The following is a 25,423-nucleotide window of genomic DNA, read 5'->3' on the forward strand; positions in this document are numbered from 1 at the left end:
CCGACACCATCCTTTATGACACGGAAAACTTCACATAGGGTATGAGAGTTTCAAGGTCACGACCATGGTCTGGGCTAGTCCTGTGTTTTATACTATTGTGCTATAGATCCATGCTTCCCTACTCGAGGACATGCCATCAGGACCGAAAAGCAGAGTCTGGAGAACACTGGAGTTCAGAAAACACCTCTAGCGCGTGTTTTGGTCTCTTAGCAACGGCGGGTCGCCGGGTTGGATAGGAACCCAGGGGCAACACTTTCCGCGAAGCGACTCGAAGCTTGCCCATTCCCGGAGCTCTGCGCTGCGCACGCGCAGAGCGGGGCCCGGGGTTGGGGGGGTGGGGGTGAGGTGTCGGTGCGCAGGAACGGAAGGGAGGGTCAGGGCGCAGGCAAGTGGACAGGTTGCACGTCCGCCGAGTGGCTGAGAAGCCGGAAACACGTCCCGAGTGGCTGAGAAGCCGGAAACGCTCTCCCGAGGGTGAGGCTCTTGAGGAAGGCGGTGGGCCTGACTGGGCGAGGCCGGGCGGGAAAACGTTAAGGGAGCTGTAAACGGGGCTCGGGGTCCCGGGAGGGCAAGGGCGCCCGGGCGGGCTTCTGGCCCGATGAAGAACCAGGCTGCTGGGACGGTGCTCCTCAGAGGAGGCCTCAGGTGGGCGACGCGGCCGGGCGGGCTAGAGCGGCCGGGGCAGGGAAAGGCCACGACTGATCGCTTTTCTTCCTTATCCAGGCCGTCCCGTCCGGCTGCCAGCGCTTCCGGAAAAACAGCCCCGGGCGCCGCCCAGCATGCCGGGCACCCGGCGCGGAGTGCAGCCGCCGGCCCTCGGAGACGTCGGGCGGTCCGGGGAGGCGCGGGCACCGGCGGGATGTGGTAGCACGTGACACCGGCCTCGGCGCGCTCCTTGACTGGACGCCGGTCCCCTGCCCTGAACGCGCAGGTGAGGAGGGCGGGAGAGCCGCGCGGACACCTGGGGGGGGGGGACAGGGTCTTTGTTTGGGTGCCTTCCAGGGGATACACTTGTGGCGTGTAAACGGATTTGAACACCTGAACCCAATCCCCCGCTCCCCCACCAAAAGAAAAAAAAAGTCCATAATACTAGTTGTGCCCAGGTGTGAGTGATTGTGCCCGAGTAGCCACACATTGGTAGCTGCTTGGCACCTTTTCCCTGAGTTATTGTAGCTTTTACTATTTTAATCTGGGCTGTCCGTTATTGGAGTAGCACCACCCTTCACCTTTGAGTTTGCGGTCACTGTAGCCGGGGATGTATTAATTGTCCAAGCCTCACGAATTAGAAGGTATGGTGCCAGCACGGCACAGAAACAAACCAAAGACAGAGTTATATTTAGCTGCTGTGTTTTTGTTTTTGTGGGGTGGTGGTGGTGGTTCGAGACAGGGTTTCTCTGTGTAGCCTTGGCTGTCCTGCACTCACTTTGTAGACCACTCTGGCCTCGAACTCACAGCAATTCACCTGCCTCTGCCTCCGGAGTGTCTGGGATTAAAGGCGTGTGCCACCACGCCCGGCTTTTTCAGAGTCTTTTAAAAGGCTGTTTAGGGACGAGAAAACATACTGACCAAAGTTATGGGAGCTGGTCGATGACAGCTTTGCAAAGTGGCCGTGTTTCTGTTAAGTTTCTTGCCATGTTATTCCCAGAAAACAGTACGAGGTCCGCAACTAACACATGATTTACCGTAGGTCGGCTAGAAACATAAAAACGGTTAGGAGTGATTTGCCAAAGACAGCAGTGAGGAAAACGACTCTGTATCCTGACTTTAGGCCTTCTTAGGATATGATGTGAGACAGCTAGGTAGAATGGGATTGCCCTTTGAGAACCACCGTTTGCCTTCCTTCCTCATGTTGTCTGTCTCTTGAGTACTTTTTACCTTCGGTTTATGGTTGTTGAGGTCATCACATTTTGGGATCTCACAGCAAAGCACAAATCTGCTAAGCCTCTGGCATTAATTCTGATTTGAACTTGTTTGAAAGGGTCTGGGATTTCATACCCTTTTTTTTTTTTCCTGCCATTATATAGTTTAACCCTCAGGAGCTTTCAGAACGGGAGGTGAAGCCACACACTGGTTCTGCTCTAATAATTTGCCATAATCAGTGTGTTGTATTGTAAGCTCCGCGGTTCCAGTGATGGCTGTTTTACATATTGCCGAAGTTGGGAGAATCTAGAGAAGTCTGCTTTGAACTAGCTGGGGCCCAGGAACTTTGTGAGTTAAGGTACCAGTGGCTTCTTTAGGCTACAAGGAGTTTCTACTCTTCTGTGAGAAATGACGTCCTTTTGTTGCTGTATGGTCCTTCAGAGAGTATGCTTCATTTGTCATGTGGGTCTAGCGGTCTTTGCGGACAGGGTGATGAGTGGGCACTGCTTCAAGGTCTTTCTTACTTAGCTGATGCCCAAAAGATAGTTTTGTGATTACCCTATGGATACTATAGTGTCATCCAAACAGGTCTGTGTAGGACTTTATACCCCACAGTTCAGCCAGGTCCTAATGTACATATAGGACTCTGTAAAATCAAAGACAGTTTTGTCTGTAGGTTGTTAACTGGGCTAAGAGATTGGGAATCTTAAGGAAGGTCTGAGTTCAAAACTGAGCTGTAACTAGTTACATGATTTTAGGTTGTTTTTAAACCTCAAAATCTAGTCTTTCTTATCATTAAAATGGGATTGAGATCCAGGGTTGGGGAAATGGCCCAGCGAGTAAAAGCACTAGCTGTGTAGGGAGGCTGACACATCCAGTTAGGTCCTGGGAATCCAAGTAAAAAGCCGTACATCTGTAATTCTAGCACTCCTAGGAGGCATGGGAGGCACACAGGAGATCACCCAGGAGCTGGCAGATCAGTTAGTCTGAAGGTAGCACAGCAACCAGAGACTCCCTGCCTCAACAGCCTGGAAGTTGAAAACTACCTCCTGACCGCCATACACATCCTCAGCCCCCTTCACACAGGTACATGCATGTTAATTTTTAAAAAACATAACAGACTGGGTTAGCTATCACTCTGGTTGCCATGACAAAATACATGACAAGCATGTTAAGAGAAGATGGTTTATTTGACTTCTAGTTTAAGAGGACACAATCCACTGGGATGGAGGAGGTTAGTCCCATTGCAGCCTGTAATCTGGAAGCAAAGGGAAATGCTGGTGATAGGCCTGTTTTCTCATTTTTATTTTGTACAGGATCCTACCCCATTGAATGTGGGTGTCCCGACCACACTCAGTGTGTACACATCTTTTCAAGAAAACCTCCCTGGAAACGCCCTCATAGGCACGCTCACAGGTGTGTCCCCATGTGATTTTAAGCCCACTGAGGTTGACAGTGAAGATTTACTGTCTTAACAGCTTCAAAGTATGAGGTGTAGGAGAGGCAGGAGTGAATCACTTTCCCGGTGTTTCTTATATCCGAGGCTCACGGGAAGAATATGCTGCAGTGACTGCACAGTGAGGATGAGCGGTCATTGGAGAGCTCCTCTGAATAACCTGCTGTCTAGCTTCTGTAAATGATAATAGGATGCTCTCTGAATTCTGATTAGAAACTATCACAGGTGTATATATTTAAAAATATTTATTTTTGAACCAGGTGTGGTGGTGCGTGCCTTTAATCCCGGTACTCAAGGAGGCAGAGGCAGGTGGATCTCTGTGAGTTCCAGAGTCTACAAAGCATGTCGTGGACAGCCAGAACTATAAGAGAACCCTAACCCTGTCACAAACAAACAAACGCAAAAAACAAAGCGAGTCCAGGATAGCCAAGGCTACACAGAGAAACCTGGTCTCGAAAACACCAAAACCAAACCAAAACCCCCCAAAAAACCAAAAAACCAAACAAAACAAAAAAACGAAAGAAAAATTTATTTTTAGTTATGTGTGTGTGTGCCTGTGCAGTATATGCCAGTGCCCTCTGGGGCCATAGGAGGTGTGGACTGCAGTATAGGAGGTTTATGAAGTAGTCTGACGTGAATGCTGGGAACTGAACACAGATTCTGGGGACTCAGGTCCCCTGGAAGAGCAGCAGGGGTTCTTCACCCGTGAGCCATCTCTCCAGCTCTATATACTTTTGAGGCAAAATCTTTCTGTGTAGTGTAGACTTTGTAGTGTAGAGTTTGCTGTGCCATCCATGGGAGTCTTGTAAGTTCTGGTAGTCCTCTTGCCTCTTCTGTACCCCTACACCTCGCTAAAACTAATGCCTTTGAGTAACAGCTGCCGATAATGGCCCTTTCACATCAATATTGCTCTTCTAAGAGTCTATTAGTGACAGTGCAGGATGGACTGTACAGAAAAGCTGACTGCTTGATTCTTCAGCCTTCTGAAATGGTCTGTGTACTGCCAGAGGCCGATGTGTTGGAACACCTCTGACAACTACGTTGTGATTTGAGACATATGTCTTTGACTCTTAATTCCTCATCTACCTTAATTTGCAAGATTAGTGTGGAAATCCAGAATTGTTTTTAGTAGAGTTCTAGCAAAGCTGTGTGAACCTCAATCTGTGAGGGCATTGAGATTATTGTTTAATGAATTATGGATACAGATTTTTAAGAAAATACTGATTCTTAGGGAGAACATGGTGCTTCTTTATGCTATCTGAGTCAGACCCCAGCGTAACTTTTCACTTACTATAAAAGGGGTAGGGCAACTGTTCAAGTATATTAAAGGGTGATGGCTAAAAACAGCTGGTTTGAGCTGAAAGCCAAATGGAGACAGAAACTTCCATGAGAAGAAAGGGTTATGTAACAGAACGAAATAAGCCACAGCAACTTGTGCTGCCGAATGTGCATGTGTGTTTGGATGCTGTGTGTAGGCTTCGGAACAAGACAGACTGAACTCAAGACCTGTGTACGGTGTACAATATTGACATGTATTCGTTAACTTTGAATCACAGTTGCTTGAGGTTTCAGATTCATATGCATAAAGGGCAGTTGGTCAGGTCCCATTTCCCCATCCCTGGATTCTTGGCTCTTTTAACATGTGGCTACAGTGGTTGTGTGTGCTTTTTCCTAGAATGAATGACATGAACTTGAGCCCAGTGGGGATGGAGCAGCTGTCTTCATCCTCTGTGAGCAATGCCCTGCCAGTTTCAGGAAGTCACCTGGGTTTGGCTGCCTCTCCCTCTCACAGTGCCATCCCTGCCCCAGGTGAGTGGGAGGGAGACCACTGCATTTCAATGTTGTGTTCAGTTCTGAATAAGTTTGAGGGTAGTACAGAGAAACTAGTGAGTGCCTGTTGCAAAATATGCTGTATAGTTGCAGCGTCCTAGTAGGTGGAGAGCAGCAGGATTTTCCCGATAGTCTCTTCTGGGTTAGTCTCTTTCATCCAGAGCCGAAATTGACTTGTCTTTTTATCTGGGGCTTCTCACACTCATCTGGTTGACACTTTGACATCATGTCCTTAATTAATAGATGATGAGTAGTTAGATTTCCTCAATAAGTTTCTAAAGCATTTGAACATCTATAGAAATACACAAGGGGGAAGGTAGTGCCAGAGGTGGAGCCCCTATGGGGACTTCCCTGTGAGCATGCGCATCCTCAAACACAGGAGGGGAAACTTGGTCTTCCCTATGCCATGCCTTAATACACTTTCTTTTATGTTGTGGGGAAATTTTTTGTTTGAGAACGTCTTATGTGGCCTGGGTTGGCCCCAATCTTAATATAATCTGGATGGCTTTGCCCTCCTGATCCTGCTGGCTCTACTTCTCATGTGCTGGGATTACAGGTCTGTGCCACCACACCTGTTCTGAAAACCCTTTTACTGTCCAGTTTTTTGTTTTGTTTTTTAAGACAGGGTCTCTCTGTGTTAGCTTTGGCTGTCCTGGACTCGCTTTGTAGACCAGGCTGGCCTCGAACTCACAATGATCCGCCTGCCTCTGCTCCCGAGTGCTGGGATTAAAAGTGTGCACCACCACGCCTGGCTCTTACTGTCCAGTTTTGTTTTCTTTTCCTATTGAAATAAGACATGAGTAAGCTATTGATTCTTAAGGATATGTAGCATTGTAATGTATCGGACTTTGTTTAGTATTTTAAATAATATAGAAAAGATGTTTAAATAGTTCTTTGTAGAAAACTATATCCTGAACTAGTAAAATGCAGCCGCTAAATCAGATTAACTGAAATTAGTATCTCTTTCCTTAAAGTGTCAGCAAAAGAAATTTTTAAAAATTAATCTTTATTATGTGTGTTTGTGTGTTTTGTTTGATTCTTGTTGAAAACATGGTGCTTCTTTATGATGATATGAAGCAGAGTTGGGATCACTTTTGTGTACCACATGTGTGCCTGGTACCCACAGAAGACACAATAGGGACTCCCTGGAACTGAATTTGTGATGGTTGTGAGCTACCATGTGGGTGCTCAGACGCTGAGTCTGGGTCCTTGTAAGCGTAGCAAATGCTCTTAGCTGCTGAGCCATCTTTCCAGACCCTTGTTTTGTTGGTTTTGTTTTTAATATAATTCATTCTCTTATCTGATATTTAAACTAGATTGTTAGTTGTTTTGTACTTAGGAGAAACACAACTGGAGGATGAGTTTAGCACTTTAAAAATAACCTGATGGGCCAGGTGTGGTGTTGCACACCTTTAATCCCAGCACTCGGGAGGCAGAGGCAGGCGGATCTCTGTGAGTTCGAAGCCAGCCTGGTCTACAAAGCGAGTCCAGGACAGCCAGGGCTACACAGAGAAACCCTGTCTCGAAAAACCGAAACCCAAAACCCAAACAAACAAACCAAAAAAAAAAAAACAAAAAACAAAAACAAACAAACCTTGATGTGCACATATTACACACTAATTTAAGGGCCAAGTTTGGTCATGCACAGCTGTAATCCCAGTATTCTGGAGGATCATAGGTCAGCCTGGGCCAAATAGACCTTTTTTTTCCAGAAGTAATTTGGGAACTAGGACTGCTTGGTTATATTTCAGATGTTGCCCAGTAATGTCTTGGGTTACAGAGGCTCCCAGGGAGAGATTTATTTTTCTAAATTCTAAGAATTTTCTCAGTGTTTTTTACATAATCATAATTAAGAAAAATATTCCTTTTTTAAGGTCTCCCAGTGGCCATTCCAAACCTGGGTCCCTCCCTGAGCTCTCTGCCTTCGGCTTTGTCTCTGATGCTCCCTATGGGCATTGGAGACCGAGGAGTGATGTGTGGGTTACCTGAAAGAAACTACACCCTACCTCCACCACCTTACCCTCACCTAGAGAGCAGTTACTTCAGAACCATTCTACCTGGTAAGTTTCATAGTTACATGTGGTGGGGGAAGGTGGGGGGATGGGGGTGGAACCAGCTTAAGACCTGAGCTTCTGGAGAGGAGAATCAGCATACTTTTCTCTGTTGTTAGGGGATAGCAAGCTCTGGGTTTGTTGCTATTTCTGTGCTTTGCTTAGAACATGCATACAGTTCAATATTAAGGAAACAGTTTGATTAAGGTGATTTTTTTTTTTAATTGTTTTAATTTTTTGAAGTGGTGGGATTGAATCTAGGGTTCCATGCATGCTATTAAGGAACTTTACTACTGAGCTACCTCTGAAGCCCGTTTTATTTTGAGACTGGGCAACTGACTGTCTATATAGCAGAAAATCTTTGCTCCTGATCTTCTTGCCTTCCACCTTCAGAGTATTAGGTTCCAGCCATGAGGCTTTTTTTGTTACTGGTTTGAGACAGGGTCTTGCTTGTAGCCCTGGAACCTGCTATGAAGACAAGGCGGGCCTCACACTTAGATTTGTTTTCTTTGCCTCTGTTTCCTCAGTATTGGGATTACAGATGAGCTCCACTATGTCTGGTTCACGTTAGTTTGTTTGTTTGTTTGTTTGTGTTTGTTTGTGTATCTGTAAATGTGTGTAGTGTGCATGCATGCGTATGAGTGCGCAGGTATGTGTTGATGCGCGTTCATATGGAGGCTGGAAGTTAATGTCTCAGTTGTTTTCCGCCTTACATACCAAAGCAGGCTCTCTCACTGAACTCAGGACTTGCTGATTCATAAACTAGTGTATCTAACTAGCTTGCTTCAGTAATCTGTGGGATTATAGTGGGCCACCATGTATTCCTGAAATTTATGTGTGGGCTTTGTGGATCCAACCTCAGGTCCTTATGCTTACATAGCAGTGCTTTTCCTGCTGAGCCATCTTCTAGTTCCCTATGATCAGTCTTTTTATAAAGTGAATTATGATCACTAATAGTGGTTCAGAACTCTAATTTTTGTAGTTTACCAGTGATCTGCCCTGTTTAAAGTTTATTGACTTTTTATTCTGTTTTAAATATTATATATACTCTTTTCAGAAAATTTAGCTATCAGGGAAAAGGGGAAGCCACATCTATCTTCTGTTTTGGAGTATTGGTTGTTAAAATTTTTCATGATTGAGACTCTCCTCAGTTGTGTGGTTTTTTCACTTAGTATTTTCTTCTCCTACTGGATGATTTTTTAATCCCCCTTCTTGTCCTTTTTTGAAATAGGCTATGTTGCCCTGGCTTGCCTTAAGGACTTACTACTATGTAGGCCATGCTGGCTTTGAACTCACAGAGTTTGCCTGCCTCTGCCAAATGCTGGGATTAAAAGAGGTGTGCCACCAAGCCTGACACCCATAATGGTCTTTTAAAATCGCATACCCCTGTGCTTCATCGTTTGGAAGGCTGTTCACATGAGCCTATATTTGTGGGGCAGCTTGGTTTTTCCAGATTTTATTGTCACTGTAGCTGATGTTCTTAGGGGTATCTTTGTGTATATTTACAAAATACACTTAAGCATTTAGGGAAGGTTGTAAAAGAAATATTTTATGCAAGACATCCCCCTCTTGTTTTCAGAAAAGGGGAGCCCCACCCCCCCATCAACCCACCCCGCACACATCTAGTCAAATCAGGACTGAGTGCATCCTCTTCCACTGAGTCTGGGAAGGCAACCCGGCCAGGAGAAAGTGATAGAAAAGCAGGCAGCAGGGTCCATGTCAGAGACAGCCCCTGTGCTACTAGGGGACCCACATGAAGACTTAAGCTGTCCATCGGCTACATATTGTAGAGGGTCTAGATCCAGTCCATGCATGATCTTTGCTTGGGCCCAGGTTCGTTAAATCTTTTGGTCTTCCTGTGGTGTTCTTGTCCCCTCCAGGTCCTTCTATCCTTCCTTTAACTCTAGGTTCCCTGCGCTCTGCCTAATGTTTGGTTGTGAGTCTCAGCATTTGTTTTGATCCGCTATTCAGTGGGGCCTCTTAGAGGACAGCTAGGCTAGGTTCCCATCTATAAGCACAGCGGAGTGTCAGGGGTTGGCTCTCTTCCATGGGTGCCTCTCAGGTTGGGCCTGGCATTGGCTGGACATTCTCTCAGTCTCTGCTCTATCTTTATCCCTGCATATCTTGTAAGCAGAGTAAAGTGTTGTGGGTGGGTTCATGTTCCCCTCCCTCCACTAGAAGTCCTGTCTGGCTAGAAGGTGGCCTCTTCAGTCTCCATGACCTTCACTACTAGGAGTCTCAGCTAGAGTCACCCCCATATCTTCTCAGGAGCCTGTCCTGTCACAGGTCTCCAGCTTGTCTCAGAGATTCCTCTTCCCTCAGTTTTCCTTTTCTCTTTAAGCCCTCTGGCCTCCCCCTGCTCTCCCCACATCTGATCCCCACCCTTATTTATTATTTATTTATATACTTTTTAGTAGAGCGACTTTTAGCATCTTAGAACCAATGAATTGCAACCACATAACTGTTAGAGGTTGGTCTTATTTAAGTTGTTTCTAGTTGGCTTCAGTTCAGCTTCATGTGCTTAGGATTTGAATTTCATAGAGGTACTCAGAATGACATGTGTGCTACTTGTATTAATTAAAGAAGTAGCAGGTCATTTAACTTAGGTATATTTGTAAGGAAAATGGTTCCTAGTACTTGGAATTTCTTATATTTAACAATGTTCTAAATATCTCTGATATCTCTTCTTTTCTCAGGCATTTTATCTTACTTAGCTGACAGACCGCCTCCTCAGTATATCCACCCCAACTCTATAAATGTTGATGGGAATACAGCGTTATCCATCACCAACAACCCTTCTTCATCACTAGATCCCTATCAGGCCAATGGAAATGTTGGATTAGAACTAGGCGTTGTTTCAATAGACTCTCGCTCTGTGAACGCACATGGTGCCCAAAGTCTTCATCCTAATGATGGCCATGAAGTGGCATTGGACACAACAATCACTATGGAGAATGTTTCTAGGGTCACCAGCCCAATCTCCACAGATGGAATGGCAGAAGAGCTTACCATGGACGGTGTTGCAGGAGAACATTCCCAAATCCCAAATGGCTCCAGAAGTCATGAACCTCTCTCTGTGGATTCTGTGAGCAACAATCTTACAGCAGACACTGTAGGTCACGGTGGTGTGATACCCATTCATGGGAATGGTCTGGAGCTTCCTGTGGTCATGGAGACAGACCACATTGCAAATCGGGTCAATGGGATGTCAGACAGTGCCCTCAGTGATTCCATCCACACTGTGGCCATGAGCACCAACTCTGTAAGCGTGGCACTCTCTACCTCACACAACCTTGCCTCCCTAGAATCTGTTTCCCTCCATGAAGTTGGCCTTAGCCTAGAGCCTGTGGCTGTCTCTTCCATCACGCAAGAGGTTGCTATGGGGACAGGTCATGTAGATGTACCCTCCGATAGCTTGACTTTTGTACCACCTTCACTGCACATGGAAGACTCCAATTCAAACAAGGAAAACATGGCAACCTTGTTTACAATTTGTAAGTGTGCTTCACTGTTCTCTTCTGGAAGTAGTCGTTTTCATTTTCTTAAATTGTATGTATTTGGGGGTTTTGCCTGCGTGCATGTACATATACCACATGTGTGCCTAGTGCTTGCAGAAGCTAGGGCAATATTAGGTTTTGTGGAACTGGAGTTACACGTGATGTGAACCATCCGGTGGGTTCTGGGGATCTACTGTGCATCCTCTGCAAGAGTAGCAAGTGCTCTTAATTGCAGTCATCTCTTCAGATCCCACATAGTGGTTTTAAAATGCCGTTGTCCTGGCTAGTGTTTGTTATAGTCTGTGGCTGGTTAAGGGAATATAGAAAGGAATTTCACTTTGGAATTTTTCTTTGCCCTCATTTGTCCTTACATTATCTGGTGTCATGTCTTCACATCAAATAATATATTCACAGCTTACTAGTTCTTATAGTGACTCCTGGAGTAAACAGGCATTGTACTCATGTCTCTGTTTTACCGATAAATTTAGCTCTAGAATATTCAAGGTATTAACCCAACCAGAACATTACAGGAGTAAGACTTAACACAGATAATCTTGGTGATATTCATTGTGTTTTTTCAGCATATGCCAGAAGAAAACATTGCTGGATCACTCTTATAACTATGGGAAAATGTAGGTTGATATTCAGTGGTTTGTCTTAAGAGTATATAAATTACTGCAGTTGAGCATGTAGAAGGCTTTTTTTTTTTATTGGATAGCAACAAAAAACTATAAAAATGGTTGATTTGTTGGTTTCACTGTGTGCTTAATCCATGCAAGAAACTTCCATGTGCTCAGTGTCTGCTGTGCTCTGCCCAGATGCAGGGAGAGGGCAGCCTACCCAGGCAGTACAGACGGAGGAAGCGCTGTCCAAACGTGGGCTGCTGCCCTTCAGAATAACAGTAAAAATCGGATAATGCAGTTCAGCTCATAGTGCCTAAGGAGCTAGAACTACTCACTAGCCGCAGAGGGCAGCATAGGTGCTAGCTTAGGCCTGAGGACAGGAAAAATGGTAGGCAATTGATCGGAAGCCAGCCGTTGGCGTCTGTAAGTGTCTAGAATGAACAAAGTCGTAAGTGGTTTAGATGGCTGTGGTGGGAAATGGGGCTAAGAATAAGGTTTGGTATGGGATTCTGCTGCATTGTGAGCTGTTAGATTTGTTAGAGGCAGTTATTGTAGGAAGAAAATTAAGTGAAAGGTCATTATTTCCTGTTGTAGAACAAAGAAAAATATCTAATGATGTTAATTATAAAAATTGCCTATAATTATTATGGTGGTATTATCTAGCCCACTACCATAATCAATAAAGACACAGATACCAGTTGTGTTTTAGAATAGCCCCATTTTACCTGGGACTGGGCAGATATTAACCCTCTAAACTATGCCTATCATTTCCCAGCCCCCATCCCAGGCCACCAGGTCATTCCTATCTGGCTTACTTCCTATCCATAACCCTAAAATACTTGCTAATGTTCTTCATGTGGGCTGCTTCCCTCCATCCATTCTGATCCAGCTGTGTGCTTCTCTCCACACTAGCCCATCACAACCTCTTTCTTTCTTCCTCCTCCTGTCAGTCTCCTCTCTCCCTCTCCTCTGCCAAATCCCAGGCTTCAGCATTTTTTATTAACCAATCAACTTTAATTGGTAGAGCAAGTTTTACACACCAAGGACAGGTGGGCAGCCATTAGATCTTGCAGGCTGGTAATTAGCATCCGAATACAGAGCACCAGACCAACCCCCAACAATTTCTCATAGTAGCAGTAACTAAGATGAAGAAAGCAGAACACCTGTGGAACAGACAGTGCTTGTAAGGTGGGATAAAGGGTGGTGCTAAGGAGAAAGCTCGCGTGAGAGATGACGTAAACATTATGCTGAAAAGGAGAAGGGACTGATGAATTCATTTGAGACACTGATTCAGTATGCGAGGTGCTCAGTAGAGAGCCCTGGTGGAGCTTGGGAGGGCTTGCACAAAGGCAAGAATCATGCCATAGCAGTGGACGAAACCTGGTCAGGGGACAGGCTAGCTTCTGAATATAATCAACAAGAAGGTCCGGTTAGTGAGGAGCCTCTCAGTATTAATCTTGAAAGTCTCATTAGCTGGGTGTGGTGGCAGAGGCAGGTGAATTCGAGGCCAGCCTGGTCTACATAGTGAGTCTAAGACAGCCAAGGCTACCCAGAGAAACCGTGTCTTGAAACATACACACACCCAAAAGTCTCAAATTTATAATAAGTATAATTAAGACCCTTTTGGCTGGTTGCGTTTAGTAATTAGCATTTGGTACCAAGTGGTAATTTAGCTTATGTGAACTATACCCATGTGTGTCTTTCACATGTGCTGCGTACAGGGTGCACTCTGTGTGACAGAGCCTACCCCTCAGACTGCCCTGAACATGGACCAGTGACTTTTGTTCCTGACACACCAATAGAGAGCAGAGCAAGACTATCCCTCCCGAAGCAGCTTGTCCTCCGCCAGTCCATTGTGGGAACAGAAGTTGGTAAGAATACTGGAAGAAACCACAAAATCCCTCAAGTCTCCTATATGGGGCAGAATTGTAAAAGTATGTGTGTACTTAGTGATTAGTTGTTCTAAAATTCAGTGGCTTAAAATTGTAAAATTTGGGAATAAAATTGTAAATGTTAGGAAAAAGTTGACTTCTCTGATGATGAGAACAGCAAAGCCCATGAAAACTTAGGTGGGAAGTTTCTCCTGAAAGTCAGAACTGAATAGAAGCACAAATCCTGGCTTGAGTCTCTGCCGACCTCTGTTCTTGGCTGTCACATCCACTCACAACTCCCAAACCACCATTCTCCTCGAAACTTGTTTTTGTTTTCTACTAAAACATGGGAAATTTACCTCAGATAAAATGACAATAAGCAGGATTTTTGAAACTGTGCCTGTGTAGCACTCTTCAGGAAGGAATCAAGGTTATCAGGCACACTTACCCACATCTGAGTTTAGTACAGCTGCTGACTTACTGTGCCAGTCTTTTGGAAGTACGAGATTGGTTTATTAGTGAACCGCAGCTTGGGCATGAATATTGAAAGCACTAAACAGCTTAGACAATAATCACGCAGTACACTAAGCACATGAGATTTCAGAAGCTTGACTTATTTTATAGAAATTGCTATTTTTTAATAAAATGTTTTTTGCTCTCTTTTTTTTTTGCTTATTCTAAAATATGTTTGGAAGGACATACGTTTTATGTGTACACAGCAGGAATTTGATTTTGCTTCTGCATTTCAATTTAATTTTATTATTGTGTGTGTAATAGCACACACATGTGTGAGTACAGGTGCCTAGATGCCATGCCAACTTTGGGAATGGAATTCTGTGGGTGGAACTCAGGTCATCAGGGTTTCATGACAAGCGCTTTTACTACCCTTGTCTGTTACTGTAGGCTAGGCTGTACATGTCTTAACTGTCTCAGGATTGTTGGCACAGGAAAAATGTCAGCTTTAGTGAGCAAGTGATTGTGTGGGCTAAGCTTCTGTCTCAATACCCTTACTAGTCATGTAAGTCATTGTGTAGTTGGTGTCCTTCCATTGATAGGTGTATGGACTGCAGAAACCATTCCTGTGCGGACTTGCTTTGGGCCTCTAATTGGTCAGCAGAGCCACTCCATGGAAGTAGCAGAGTGGACAGACAAGGCCGTTAGCCATGTCTGGAAGGTGAGTGTTGAAGAAATTTCTCTGGCTTTAGACGGTTGCTGCTGTTTCTCTGTAGCCCAAGCTATCTTCACACTCTGAGTCCTCCTCTTTCGCCTCCTGGATTTATCTTTATTTTATGTTTGGGTGTTTTGCCCACGTGTTTGTGTACCACTTGTGTGTAGTACCTATGGAGGCCAGAAGAGGGTGTCAGAGCCCCTGGAACTGGCATTATAGAGGGTTGTGGGCCTCCATGTGGGAGTTAGGAACTAAATTCTCTGTGAGAGTAGCTGCTGCTCTTAACCACCAGGCTGTCTACAGCCAATTTGAATCACTTTATGCATTTTGATTTCTTACGGCTGCTGAGGCTGTGAACTTTGTTTACGAATTAAAAGTTATTTTTAGTTAACTAAACATTCTGCAAATATTTGGCTTAGGAAACAGTTTAGAACTAGTTAACAATTATTTCTCTAGTGTCCTAGTGGGAATATAAGGTTTTGACATCAGTAGCTATAATAGAAACACATTTATATAGACTCTTAAAGAATAATGGGTGCAGGATTGAAATGGTGAGGCAGTGTGTCATAGGGGACTTCAGTTTTTTTGTCTGACTGGAAAAATGGGTAGGTTGGTCCTCTGTCCATAGGAGACATCGTTCCCACTGTACCTGCTTGGTAGTGATAAAGAGGGATAGATAAGTAAACTGATTTTATCTTTTTAGCCAAAAGGACTTAAGAGTGAAGCCGTTCTGTACACTGAGCAGCACCTAAAGACCTCTCATGCTCTTTTTGTATTTCTGGGAATATGAAGAGTGGTGAAATAATGGTGGTATTTGAAAAACAATTTCAGTTTATTTAACATGTATGCTTGCCTTCTGTTGGCAGATATACCACAATGGTGTTCTAGAATTCTACATCATCACAACTGATGAAAATGAGTGTAATTGGATGATGTTTGTGCGCAAGGCCAGGTAAGGGTACTTTAGGTAATGGGACCATAATCATTCAGATAGGAAACTGCATAAAATAAGAGAGAGCTGAAGAATACAAGTTACCACTAGCACCTCGACGTCCTTAAAGCCCAAGCCTTTTTGGCATTTTCATTCTAGTAGTAGCTGACTGGTGGTGACTGTAAAGCAGAGTGTCTTTTTTAAATAAACATTTTATTTGGCTTCTGGCCAGTGAGGAATGTTATAGTCACCCATGAGTTTGCAAGTAAATGCCTCATCACATTACTGATAGTCTTTTTCAGACTATTATTGGGGTTAATTTTTGTTAGCATTCTATATTCATATATTTGTCAGGCCTAAAATACTCAGCACCCAGTACTTGGGAGCATGAGGCAGGAGCATCTCTGCAAATTCTAGGCTGCTCTGGGCTACATAGCAAGTTCTAGGTCTGAATACAGATTGGGACCCTGTCTCAAAATAAACAGGCACACTTTGTTTTATTTGTCTTTTGTTTGTTTTGAGGTAGGATTTCATCTTCATGCTGGCCTGAAACTTGGAACAATCCTCCTGTAATCAGTCCTGTCTCTGTCTCTCAGGTGCTGGGCTTACATGTGTGTGTTGCCCATGCCTTGGCACTTACTTACTCATTTTACATCTAGTAACAGACTGATGTTTCTGACTAGAAGGGATAGCCAGCCACCTTTGTACTAAAGCAAGAAGTGTTTCTTCACGATCCCTGATAGGGAGGCTAGAGTTACAGAAATGATAGAGAAAACAGTTCTGCCTAAGCTTTTAGACTGGACTCTGCTGTAGAAGTTATGACATGATAAGTATGTGTCTGTAGAGGTTATGACATGGTAAATATGTATCTGAAAATTACTGTACTCAAGGGGCAGGAGATGCAGCTTATTAATAGGATTGCTGGGCTAGTATATGGAAAGCTTTAGTTGGATCCACAGTGCTGAGTAAAAAGTGTTCTTAGCAAGTGTGGAGGTGTGTACCTACCTGGAGCCCTAGCTATTTGGGATGCTGAACGAGGAAAATTAATTGAGGCCAGAAGTTTGCAGCCGGCCTGAGCAACATAATAAGGCCCTTTCTCTCTCACTCGATCTATTAAATATGACTGCGTAGGAGCCGTGAAGAACAGAATTTGGTGGCCTATCCCCATGATGGAAAAATCTACTTCTGTACCTCACAAGACATCCCTCCTGAAAATGAGCTGCTTTTCTATTATAGCCGGGATTATGCTCAACAGATTGGTAAGTCTGTGAAACTTTTTATCATGAATCAAGTGCAGTGCCATCAGTGACCAGGAAGAGAGTCTGCTAATGATTTTACAGGGGCAGCTTTATGAAAGCAAGCTGCTAGCTCTGTGTGCGAGGCCACAGAACTCTGTAGTTCTTCACTAGGTTGATGCTACAGATGTTTCTTTTGTTGTAGGACTTTAAATCGGGACTTGTAAATCCCATAAACTTCTTTTTGAACTTCTTAAAAGTTAGCAAAGTCCCCTGGGTTTGATTTAATGTGTGTGGTTTTTGTTTTTGTTTTTTTCTTTGTTTTTGTTTTTTTCTCTTTCTACTGTGTCACTTTGGCAGGTCTGTTTAAGAGTTTTTGTGCACTACAAAATGTAAATGACTTCTCCAGGAAAAAAGTCGGTATCAGCTCTATGTTTACCAAGTGATTTTTGTGTGCCCTGGTGCACTATTTTAAATGATAGGAATATGGCACTGAACAAGGCATTTTAATTTGACTGGTAGTGAGCAAGATAGACATTTTGGTAGAAGTGGAAATTGTAATCGTCAGTTATTAATGTCAAGAATAATCTTGAAATTAAAGTAACAGGAGATATTGATTTAATTTTTTAAAGGTGTTCCTGAACACCCAGATGTGCACCTCTGTAACTGTGGCAAGGAGTGCAATTCCTATTCAGAGTTCAAAGCTCATCTGACCAGCCATATCCATAACCATCTCCCTAGCCAGGGCCACAGCAGCACCCATGGGCCAAGCCACAGCAAAGAAAGGAAGTGGAAGTGTTCAATGTGCCCTCAGGCTTTTATCTCTCCTTCCAAACTCCACGTTCACTTTATGGGTCATATGGGTATGAAGCCTCACAAGTGTGATTTTTGTAGCAAGGCTTTTAGTGATCCAAGCAACCTACGGACACACCTCAAAATACATACAGGTAAGCTGTATTGAACCATTGGCATGGAGTTTTTATAGTAGTTAGAAATTGCAGCCATAGACTTGACAGAAAGAAATTATGGAGGTAGAGTTGTAATGCGTCATAGAACGTATCCAGATAGCTATGGGATGACATTGGGTGGTAAGCTTTGTGAGGTGGATACCTAAGGCCCCCAAGGATGTCACCTCCACTTAAAAAGGCATTTCACTTTTAAGGAATCCTACTGTGCAGTATGAAGGAGCCCAGTTTCAATATTTGAACTTCCAGGTTCTAAACACTCTGTGAGCCAGCTCTAAAAAAAATTCTTTTTTTGTATTTTCCGTGTATGAATATTTTGTCTATGTGCATACCATTAGCATGCAGTGCCTGTGGAGGACAGAAGAGGGCATCCATCCCTGGAATTCGAGTTACAGATGGTTGGGAGCTGCCATAGGGCGCAGAGAACTAAGCCCAGGTCCTCTAGTGAGCCAGTGCTTTTAATCACCATCTCCAGCCCCTCAGCTCTCCTCCCATCCCTATACACACTGCAAAATAACCAGTGAAGTTTTAACTTTCCTGGTTGAATCATTTGTTCTACAAATCATGAAAAGGAAGCTTCTTCAGCCCATTTTATTAAGACTGGGTAGTTGGAGCAGAGACCATTTGTCCTGCAGAAGCTAAACATCCACTGTAAGTTTTTCTACCCCCCCCCCCCTTCCTTTGTTGTTTTTATTTTTACAAAATTTGCTAGCCTTTGACCTGGAGTTTTTCTTAAAACACACTTGGAAAGGATTTGATTTCATTTCTGCTTTGTGAGATCATATTGTGTTTTAAAAAAAGAAAAAATACAAATTATTCAGTGGAAATACTGGCATATATACCTGTAGTTAGGTGCTACAGTTTGTGAGTTGTTGTTATTTTCTTTTTTGAAGTGAGTTTCGTTAGCTTAGGCTAGCCTCATGCTTGTTGAGGATGACCTTGAACTTCTGACCCCCTTGTATCCACTTCCCCAATGTTGGGTTCTGAAGTACCACCATACTTGGCTAATACGGTGCTGGAAATTGAATCTAGGACTTTAGGTATGCTAGGCAAGCACTCAATCAGCTATTACATTGCTAACACCAAGCTCTTTTAAATTAGGTAGGTACTGATAACATTCTTTTTTTTTTTTTTTCCTTTCAAAGCTTGTATCATGTGCCAGCTACAGACATACGTGTACTTTAAGTAAGGTCAGACTTGCTGGCCTTGCTTGCTTTAGTTTAGGTTTTCAGTGGAATGGCTTAGAGAAGTGCCAGGCGTGCGTCCATTCTGCGTGGCTCTTGTTTGGGCTACTTCTCTAAACATGCCTGCTTGTCTGAGAATATGGTTATCTTATTCTCAGTGTGCTGTCTTGTGTTAATTTGCAGGTCAGAAGAATTACAGGTGTACTTTGTGTGACAAGTCTTTCACCCAGAAAGCTCACCTAGAGTCGCACATGGTCATCCACACGGGCGAGAAGAATCTCAAGTGTGATTACTGTGACAAGCTGTTCATGCGGCGACAGGACCTCAAGCAGCATGTACTCATCCACACACAGTAAGTAACCTGTGCCGACGGTGTGCCTGCTGGCAGTGAGCCTTCGTGTGCACCTCCCTGCAGCTGAGGTGCTGAGTGAGCATCGTTGCTTGCCCCTTTGTACAGGCTGGTGTCCAGAGAAACCAAGCAGTGCCAGAGCTTTATTGTGGAAGCACTTTCCTCTTTCTGTTCTTATTTTCATACATTTTTGTATTTTTATCCATGTTTTTAAAACATTTCATGTACCAATAAGTTTTTAAAATGACCTCTTTGATGTTCAGCATTGTGCTGGAGGATAGAGATAAAGAGGTGAAAGACACTATCCTCATCTTCAAAGAGCTCTGGGTCTGGGAAGTGTGGCAGGTAAGTAAACAGCATGATGTGTTGCATGGGTTCTGAAGACGATACAAAAGCAGCACTTTAGCCTGACGTAGCAATATACTCCTGTGACTGCTTCCACTCAGGAGACTGAGGCAGGCAGATTGTAAGAGGTCAGTCGAAACAAAAATAAAGGGGTTCTGGAGAGGTATCCCAGTGGTTAAGAGGATGAGTGCTTTTGCAAAAACCTTGTATTGGATTCTTAGCACCCATGTGAAGGTTCTCAGCAGTCTAGAACTCCAGGGCATCCAGCATGCTCTTCTGGCCTCTTTGGGCACCAGGCTGGCAAGTGGTGCACAAACGTAGATGCAGGCAAAACATCCGCACACATAAAATAACAACAGATGTTAAACGCCAGGTGGCAGTGGTGCACACCTTTAATCCCAACACTCAGAAGGCAGAGGCAAGCGGATCTCTGTAAGTACAAGGCCAGCCTGGTCCACAGAACTAGATCTAGGACAGCCAAGCCTACACTACACAAAGAAATTCCGTCTTGAAAAACAAACAACAACAACAACAATTCTTAAAAGCAAAATAAAGGGTTGGCAATACAGCTAAATAATAGGGCAGCTGTCTGCCCTACTAAAGAGGGCGCATAAGCCAGCCTGGGATCTGACTATACTCCCTAAGTAGTTTGAGCTTGGTTCTAAGATCAGTTAGAATTAAGAAAATCAGGAAGGGTAAGGAATTAGAAGGATAGTTTAGATGGCAGCAAGGGTATGAAAATATCATAGGCAGAAACATAAAAGTAAAGAACATGGAACGTGTTTCTTTTTGTTAGAAAATGGAGTACTTTGGAGAGCGTGGTGAGAGGCAGATCTTATACCATAAACAATCTCTTTTTTTGAGATAAGATCTAATGTATCCCTGACTGGCCTTGAACTCACTAGTAGTTATTGATGACCTAATAAGATAATACTGGTGCTGTGATCACAGGCATGCACCATGTATGCATGGCTGGGGATCCAGCACAGGCTCTGGATGCTAGACAGGCACTCCACTGAGCTACAGCATTGTTGATGGTCTAACAAGGAAATTAAATTTCATTCTCAGAATAATGGTGAGCTGTGAACAGGTCTGGCTCCCCTACCCACTGCCTGCTTGGGCAGTTCTGTGCTGAGGGTGTATGTGTGTTGAAATTATCGTTAATAGAGAAACAATTTAGCATTATTAAAGAGTTCAATTCATCAATATGAGTTGTCTATATGTAGTTGTGTAAGCTGAGGGCCTTTAAGGAAAAGGCTCTCTTATTTGGTGACATACTTCTGTGAAGACTATACTGTGTCAGATGGACAGACGGTAATCCAAGGGGCATGGAGGTGAGGGAGACGGCCAGGCAGGAGCGTGCTTAGGAATGCTTCACTGGATCTGAGCATGAAAAATGAATGGTCTCTCTGGCTTTTGGTTGTAGTGGTTGTAGGCAGCTGCTGCAAGATGGGGAGTTGACTGTAAACTGTATAATCTAAAGAGTCCCTTTGGTTTCAGCTCTTTTGTCTGCTTTCTAATCACAGTATAACCAGAAACATGTCACAGCTGAGGAGCCAGGGTCTATAATATAACTCTCAAGAGAACTTTATTTGTTTGTGTGCTTATTTTGGTGAGAGAGTCTTACTTAGCTCAGATTGATCTCAACCTCCTGATTAGCTGGGGTCACAGGTAGGCACCACTATATTTGCTGTACCACCACAAGGAATCTTTTAAAAACGTGGTTATTTGTATGTGCTTGTTTGTGTGATGCTTGTGTGCCATGGTACTCATGTAGAGGTCAGAGGCCAACTTATGGAGTTTCCCCTTTCTGCATGTGGGTCTTGGGAATTTAACTCAAGTTGTTAGGCTTCAGGCAAATGCCTTGCTTGATGAGCCTTCTTGTTGGCCTATAAAGGATCTTTTACAACAAAGTCTTCATTAGTTTCATTAATAGTGTGAAATTTTGAGAAATTTGACCCTGATTATCAACTAGAAAGCGCAAAAGATCTCCGGGGTCGTCTAAGTACTGCAATCAGTGCAGATGCTCATAACACTAAACAGCGGCATCCTGGTGGGAGGAAGCAGTTACACCCTAGCTGGAAGTTGGGTACTTGGCAGTGAGCCAGCTCCCTGGCCTAGCTGTGAGGAAATAACCCTGTTAAGCCCCCAGTCTTTCCGTTGGAAGGTAGGTAATGTGGGGGATGTAAACAAGAACAAGAGCTCAGGTTTTTTTCTCTTATTTTAAGACATTTCCAGGCTCCATATTCTCTACTACACCTATGAGTTCCAGAAAGCCCCACCTCCCCTGGAGGCTTGGAATTCAGCATAGAAGTTTGGGGCCGTGAGGGGTGGTAGGGTGAGACTCACTCCATAACACTGCCTGGTATAAACTCATGGGGAATGTTAAGAACAACTGATGTCAGGATCCTAATGAAACTGGCCAGGACTAGAGGCCCAGCCTTACGTTTTTCTTCCCCCACTGCCTTGAAGTGGGGTTATAGAAGTGCACCGCCACGGCTAAATTTACACTCGTTATTCTTTAAGCTATATTTTAAATTATGTGTTTTTGTGTCTGTACATGTGAGTGCAGATGTTGAGGTCAGAAGAGGGAGGGCCTCAGATTTCCTAGAGCTGCTCAAGGTGGGGACTGGGAACTGAAGTGAGGCCCTCTGCAAGAGCAGTACACACTCCAGACTCCTGAGCCCTGGAGGTCTTGCTGTTTATAAAAAGATCCAGTCACGGGATGTACTAATTCTCAAGATGTCTCTGGCAGGTAGGGATGTCATTTCTTTCTGAATAGCACATAGTCAATGTAATTTGGGGGGAAGTTTTGTTCCAGTTGAGCCTCTATTAGCGTCTGTCCTTTCATTCTGACACCTGTCTTTTGCAAAGGTTTAAACATAGGTTTGATACTTCTCTTTTTTGGTAGGGGTGAAGGTTTGTGGTATGAATCAAATCCAGGGTCTCCCACATGCTAGGCAAGTACTCCACCACTAAGTTATATCCCAGGCCCTAACAGTTCTGTAACTAACAGCTTTTCATGTAACTTGTGGTTACTGTCATGTTTCCTTGGAGCTTTTTTTTTATCGTTTTTGAAGCTTGTCCTATTGGTTAGTTTCAAGTTTGGTCCCCCAGAGGTGAACACAGTATTTTATGGTTTGTTTAGGAGTTAGAGATATAGTTCTGTGGTGGGCTGCTTGCTTAGTATGCAGAAAACAACAGAGCTCTTATTTTCTGACCTTGAAATTGGGTGAATCTTTTGATCTAAGTGTATATTTCTCCTGTATATATCCTCCCTTCCCCCCATATATATATGTAATCAGAAAAACATTCAAATATATGGAGTCTTGCTTGTGAAAATATAAAACTGAAAGCCCCCACCAGAACATACACTTAGAACAAAAAAAGCCATTTTTAGACTATAAATACTTCATATTAACGGAAGGGAACAAACTACAGGTACTTGGTGCAACTTGAATTTCCCAGGCTTCATACTCAAAGAAACCTACACTGGATGGTCCTGTTTGCAGAGTACTCTGGGAAGGGAAAAGCAGCCTGGTTCTAAAAACTCCTAGAAAGGCCTGAGATTAGGGAGCATGTGTGGCCTGATTGTTGCTTGGACCCCCAAAGCAGACAGATACTGTTCTTGTGTTCCTTTTAGAGAACGCCAGATCAAGTGTCCGAAGTGTGATAAACTGTTCTTGAGAACAAACCACTTGAAGAAGCATCTCAATTCTCACGAAGGAAAGCGAGATTATGTCTGTGAAAAATGTACAAAAGCTTATCTGACCAAGTACCATCTCACTCGCCACCTGAAGACCTGCAAAGGGCCCACCTCCAGTTCCTCGGCCCAGGAGGAGGAAGAAGATGACGACTCTGAGGAAGAAGATCTCACAGACTCCTTAAGGACGGACGACTGTAGGATGAGCAGTGCTATTTACTCAACAGATGAGTCTCTGTCCACACATAAATAAAAGGAAAGAGCAACTGCTTTGGATGGAACATACATTGGGAAAACACAAAACCAACCCATTGCAGTGTTTTGTTTTTCTTTTTTAATTTATTTATGATTCCAAATTAATGTTAATCAACGAGTCGATACAAATTTGTTCTCCTCTCCCTGAGAATGCACTTTGAAGCTGGCTCCTTGAAGCATTAATGTCTTCATCTGTTACTCCGCTGATTGCCCTTCCTCTCTTTCAACTTCATAGTCTGTCAGCCTTGATAGACCATCCTTGGTTGATGCGTAGTTCTTGAATGTGCCGTCTGTTTCCTCTTGCGTGAGTTGGCAACTTTGCACAAGTTCAGAAAGTTTGCTGGACCAAGGCACTCGTGACCTTACAAGCTTTAATGCCTTGGTATACAGAAACTTGTTTTCCCCATGTGGGTCCTTCAGGTCAGCCTTGGTATGTATAAATGCCTGGATCTCTACGCCAACTCCTGGTAGAAGTGAGCCATCAGAGAAGCCTTCATCGGTGACGCACAGTTTTGTTAAGTTGGATGTCATCTCAGCGTATGCAGATACCAGATGCAATTGTCCAGTTTGCCTTTGCAGTGTCATCTGCTGCTCCATCTCAAAGACTGCTGCAAGAAACTTGGTATCTAAGTTGTGTGTCATGAGCCACATTGCAGCTACCTTAAGGTTTTGGGCATCAAGCTCTATGGTTGGTGGGGTTGACCCTTGGAAAAGTAACGTGTATTACATTCAAGTGCTTTGTGATCTGCTGAGTTGCTGCTTGTTGAGGTTTCCAAATGGAATGGTAGAGAAGCCCAAGTGCTACCCTGAATGTAGTGTTCATCAGGGCTGGTGTTTCTCTGGCCTCGTTGGCCCAAGGCATATAATTCCCATCTGAATTTTGTTCTCTGCCTCTTCACACACGTGGTAAAAAACAGTTTTTGTTGCATATAGTTCCACTAAAACTACAAGTAGGCAACAAATGGGGAGTGACACAGTTCCTCCAAGAGTTTTGGAGTTGATCATCTCAGGGGCACACAGGTTGGTTAAGGCAGCATTGAGTGCAGTGTCTGGAGGAGGTATCCTGGCTTTGTGAGCTATTGCCAACTTCCTGTTATATGCCACTGAGTGTTCTTGGTGAGTACTAAGTGCCTGTCAGTGTGTTGTCCTGCAGTGGTTTTTGATATGAAATGCTTTCTGATCCTTCCAACCCAGTCGAAAGTGGGCTGAGTGGGAATAACTAAAGCACTTATAGAAGAATGTCAAATGGATTCTTCAAGATGGACTAGGAGACTTTTAAGTAATAATAGGTGGCATGGAGAGGGCCAGCTTTTGATACCTGTTCTTTACTTAACGTGTTCTTTATTAGGGAGATTCTGAGTCAAAGAGGCCATTTGTCCAAACAAATCAGATTTTCTTACATTGTGTCCTGTCCCCACCCCCCATCCATCCCCACTGCTGACCACATATCACACATTATTGTAAGGTATGCATTCCACAGAGAGAAATGTCACAGCAGTGCAAGTGTTAGGCTGACTGTAATTTAAGTAACACCTGCCTAACTTGTAGCCACTTGGAGTTTAGATCCTGCTGCCCAGTCTCAGCAGGGGTCGAGAGGTAAAGTAGCAGTCAAGGTTCAGAGGACAGTGACAGGTCCAGAAAACAACCTTTGATGGAAACCACCTGGTTATGTGTGCATGCATGTCTCTGTGGTCTAGCAATGTCTATCTGTAAGAAAGCCTTCAGTCATTCAGAGAGGACCTGGAATTAACAGTGTTTTATAATGCCTGCCAGCAAGTGCGCATGGCCTCACCTGACAAGATTGGCACTTCAGCCTACAGGAGGAAAGAGGGGAACGAGCTTTTTATGTAGGTTTACTTTATGAAAACCGTTAAAATGTTGCTAGCTGCAAGCAACAAGTAGTTCCAAGTGCATTGGTGGATTTCAGTTAGGCCTTCCCAGTTGTCTTCCTTGCTGAAGGTCCTTACCAGCTAGGTGCAGAGGATACCAAAGGAGTTGGAAGATAGAGAAGGCTTACTAGTCGCCATACGGTCCCTGTGAGCAGACACAGGGCAAGAAGTAGACAAATGCTGAAGTTGACAAGGTTGATGGAACATGCCT

General features: G+C 43.9%; 1 protein-coding gene across 1 annotated transcript; it reads left to right on the forward strand.

Annotated features, from left to right (window-relative positions):
• The first annotated feature begins 496 nt into the window (after positions 1-496).
• On the forward strand, positions 497-23,519 carry Prdm4 (PR/SET domain 4). Its single transcript, XM_051172807.1, has 12 exons — positions 497-645; positions 724-931; positions 4,992-5,125; positions 7,021-7,206; positions 9,894-10,691; positions 13,039-13,188; positions 14,244-14,362; positions 15,223-15,308; positions 16,419-16,546; positions 17,155-17,469; positions 18,855-19,023; positions 23,009-23,519. Exons 3-12 carry the CDS (start codon positions 4,993-4,995, stop codon positions 23,319-23,321), a joined length of 2,397 nt encoding a protein of 798 aa, XP_051028764.1. The 5' UTR covers positions 497-645; positions 724-931; position 4,992; the 3' UTR covers positions 23,322-23,519.
• The last annotated feature ends 1,904 nt before the right edge of the window (positions 23,520-25,423 follow it).

This window comes from Acomys russatus, chromosome 31 (genome assembly GCF_903995435.1).
Source record: "Acomys russatus chromosome 31, mAcoRus1.1, whole genome shotgun sequence".
In the NCBI taxonomy this organism is placed as follows: domain Eukaryota; kingdom Metazoa; phylum Chordata; class Mammalia; order Rodentia; family Muridae; genus Acomys; species Acomys russatus.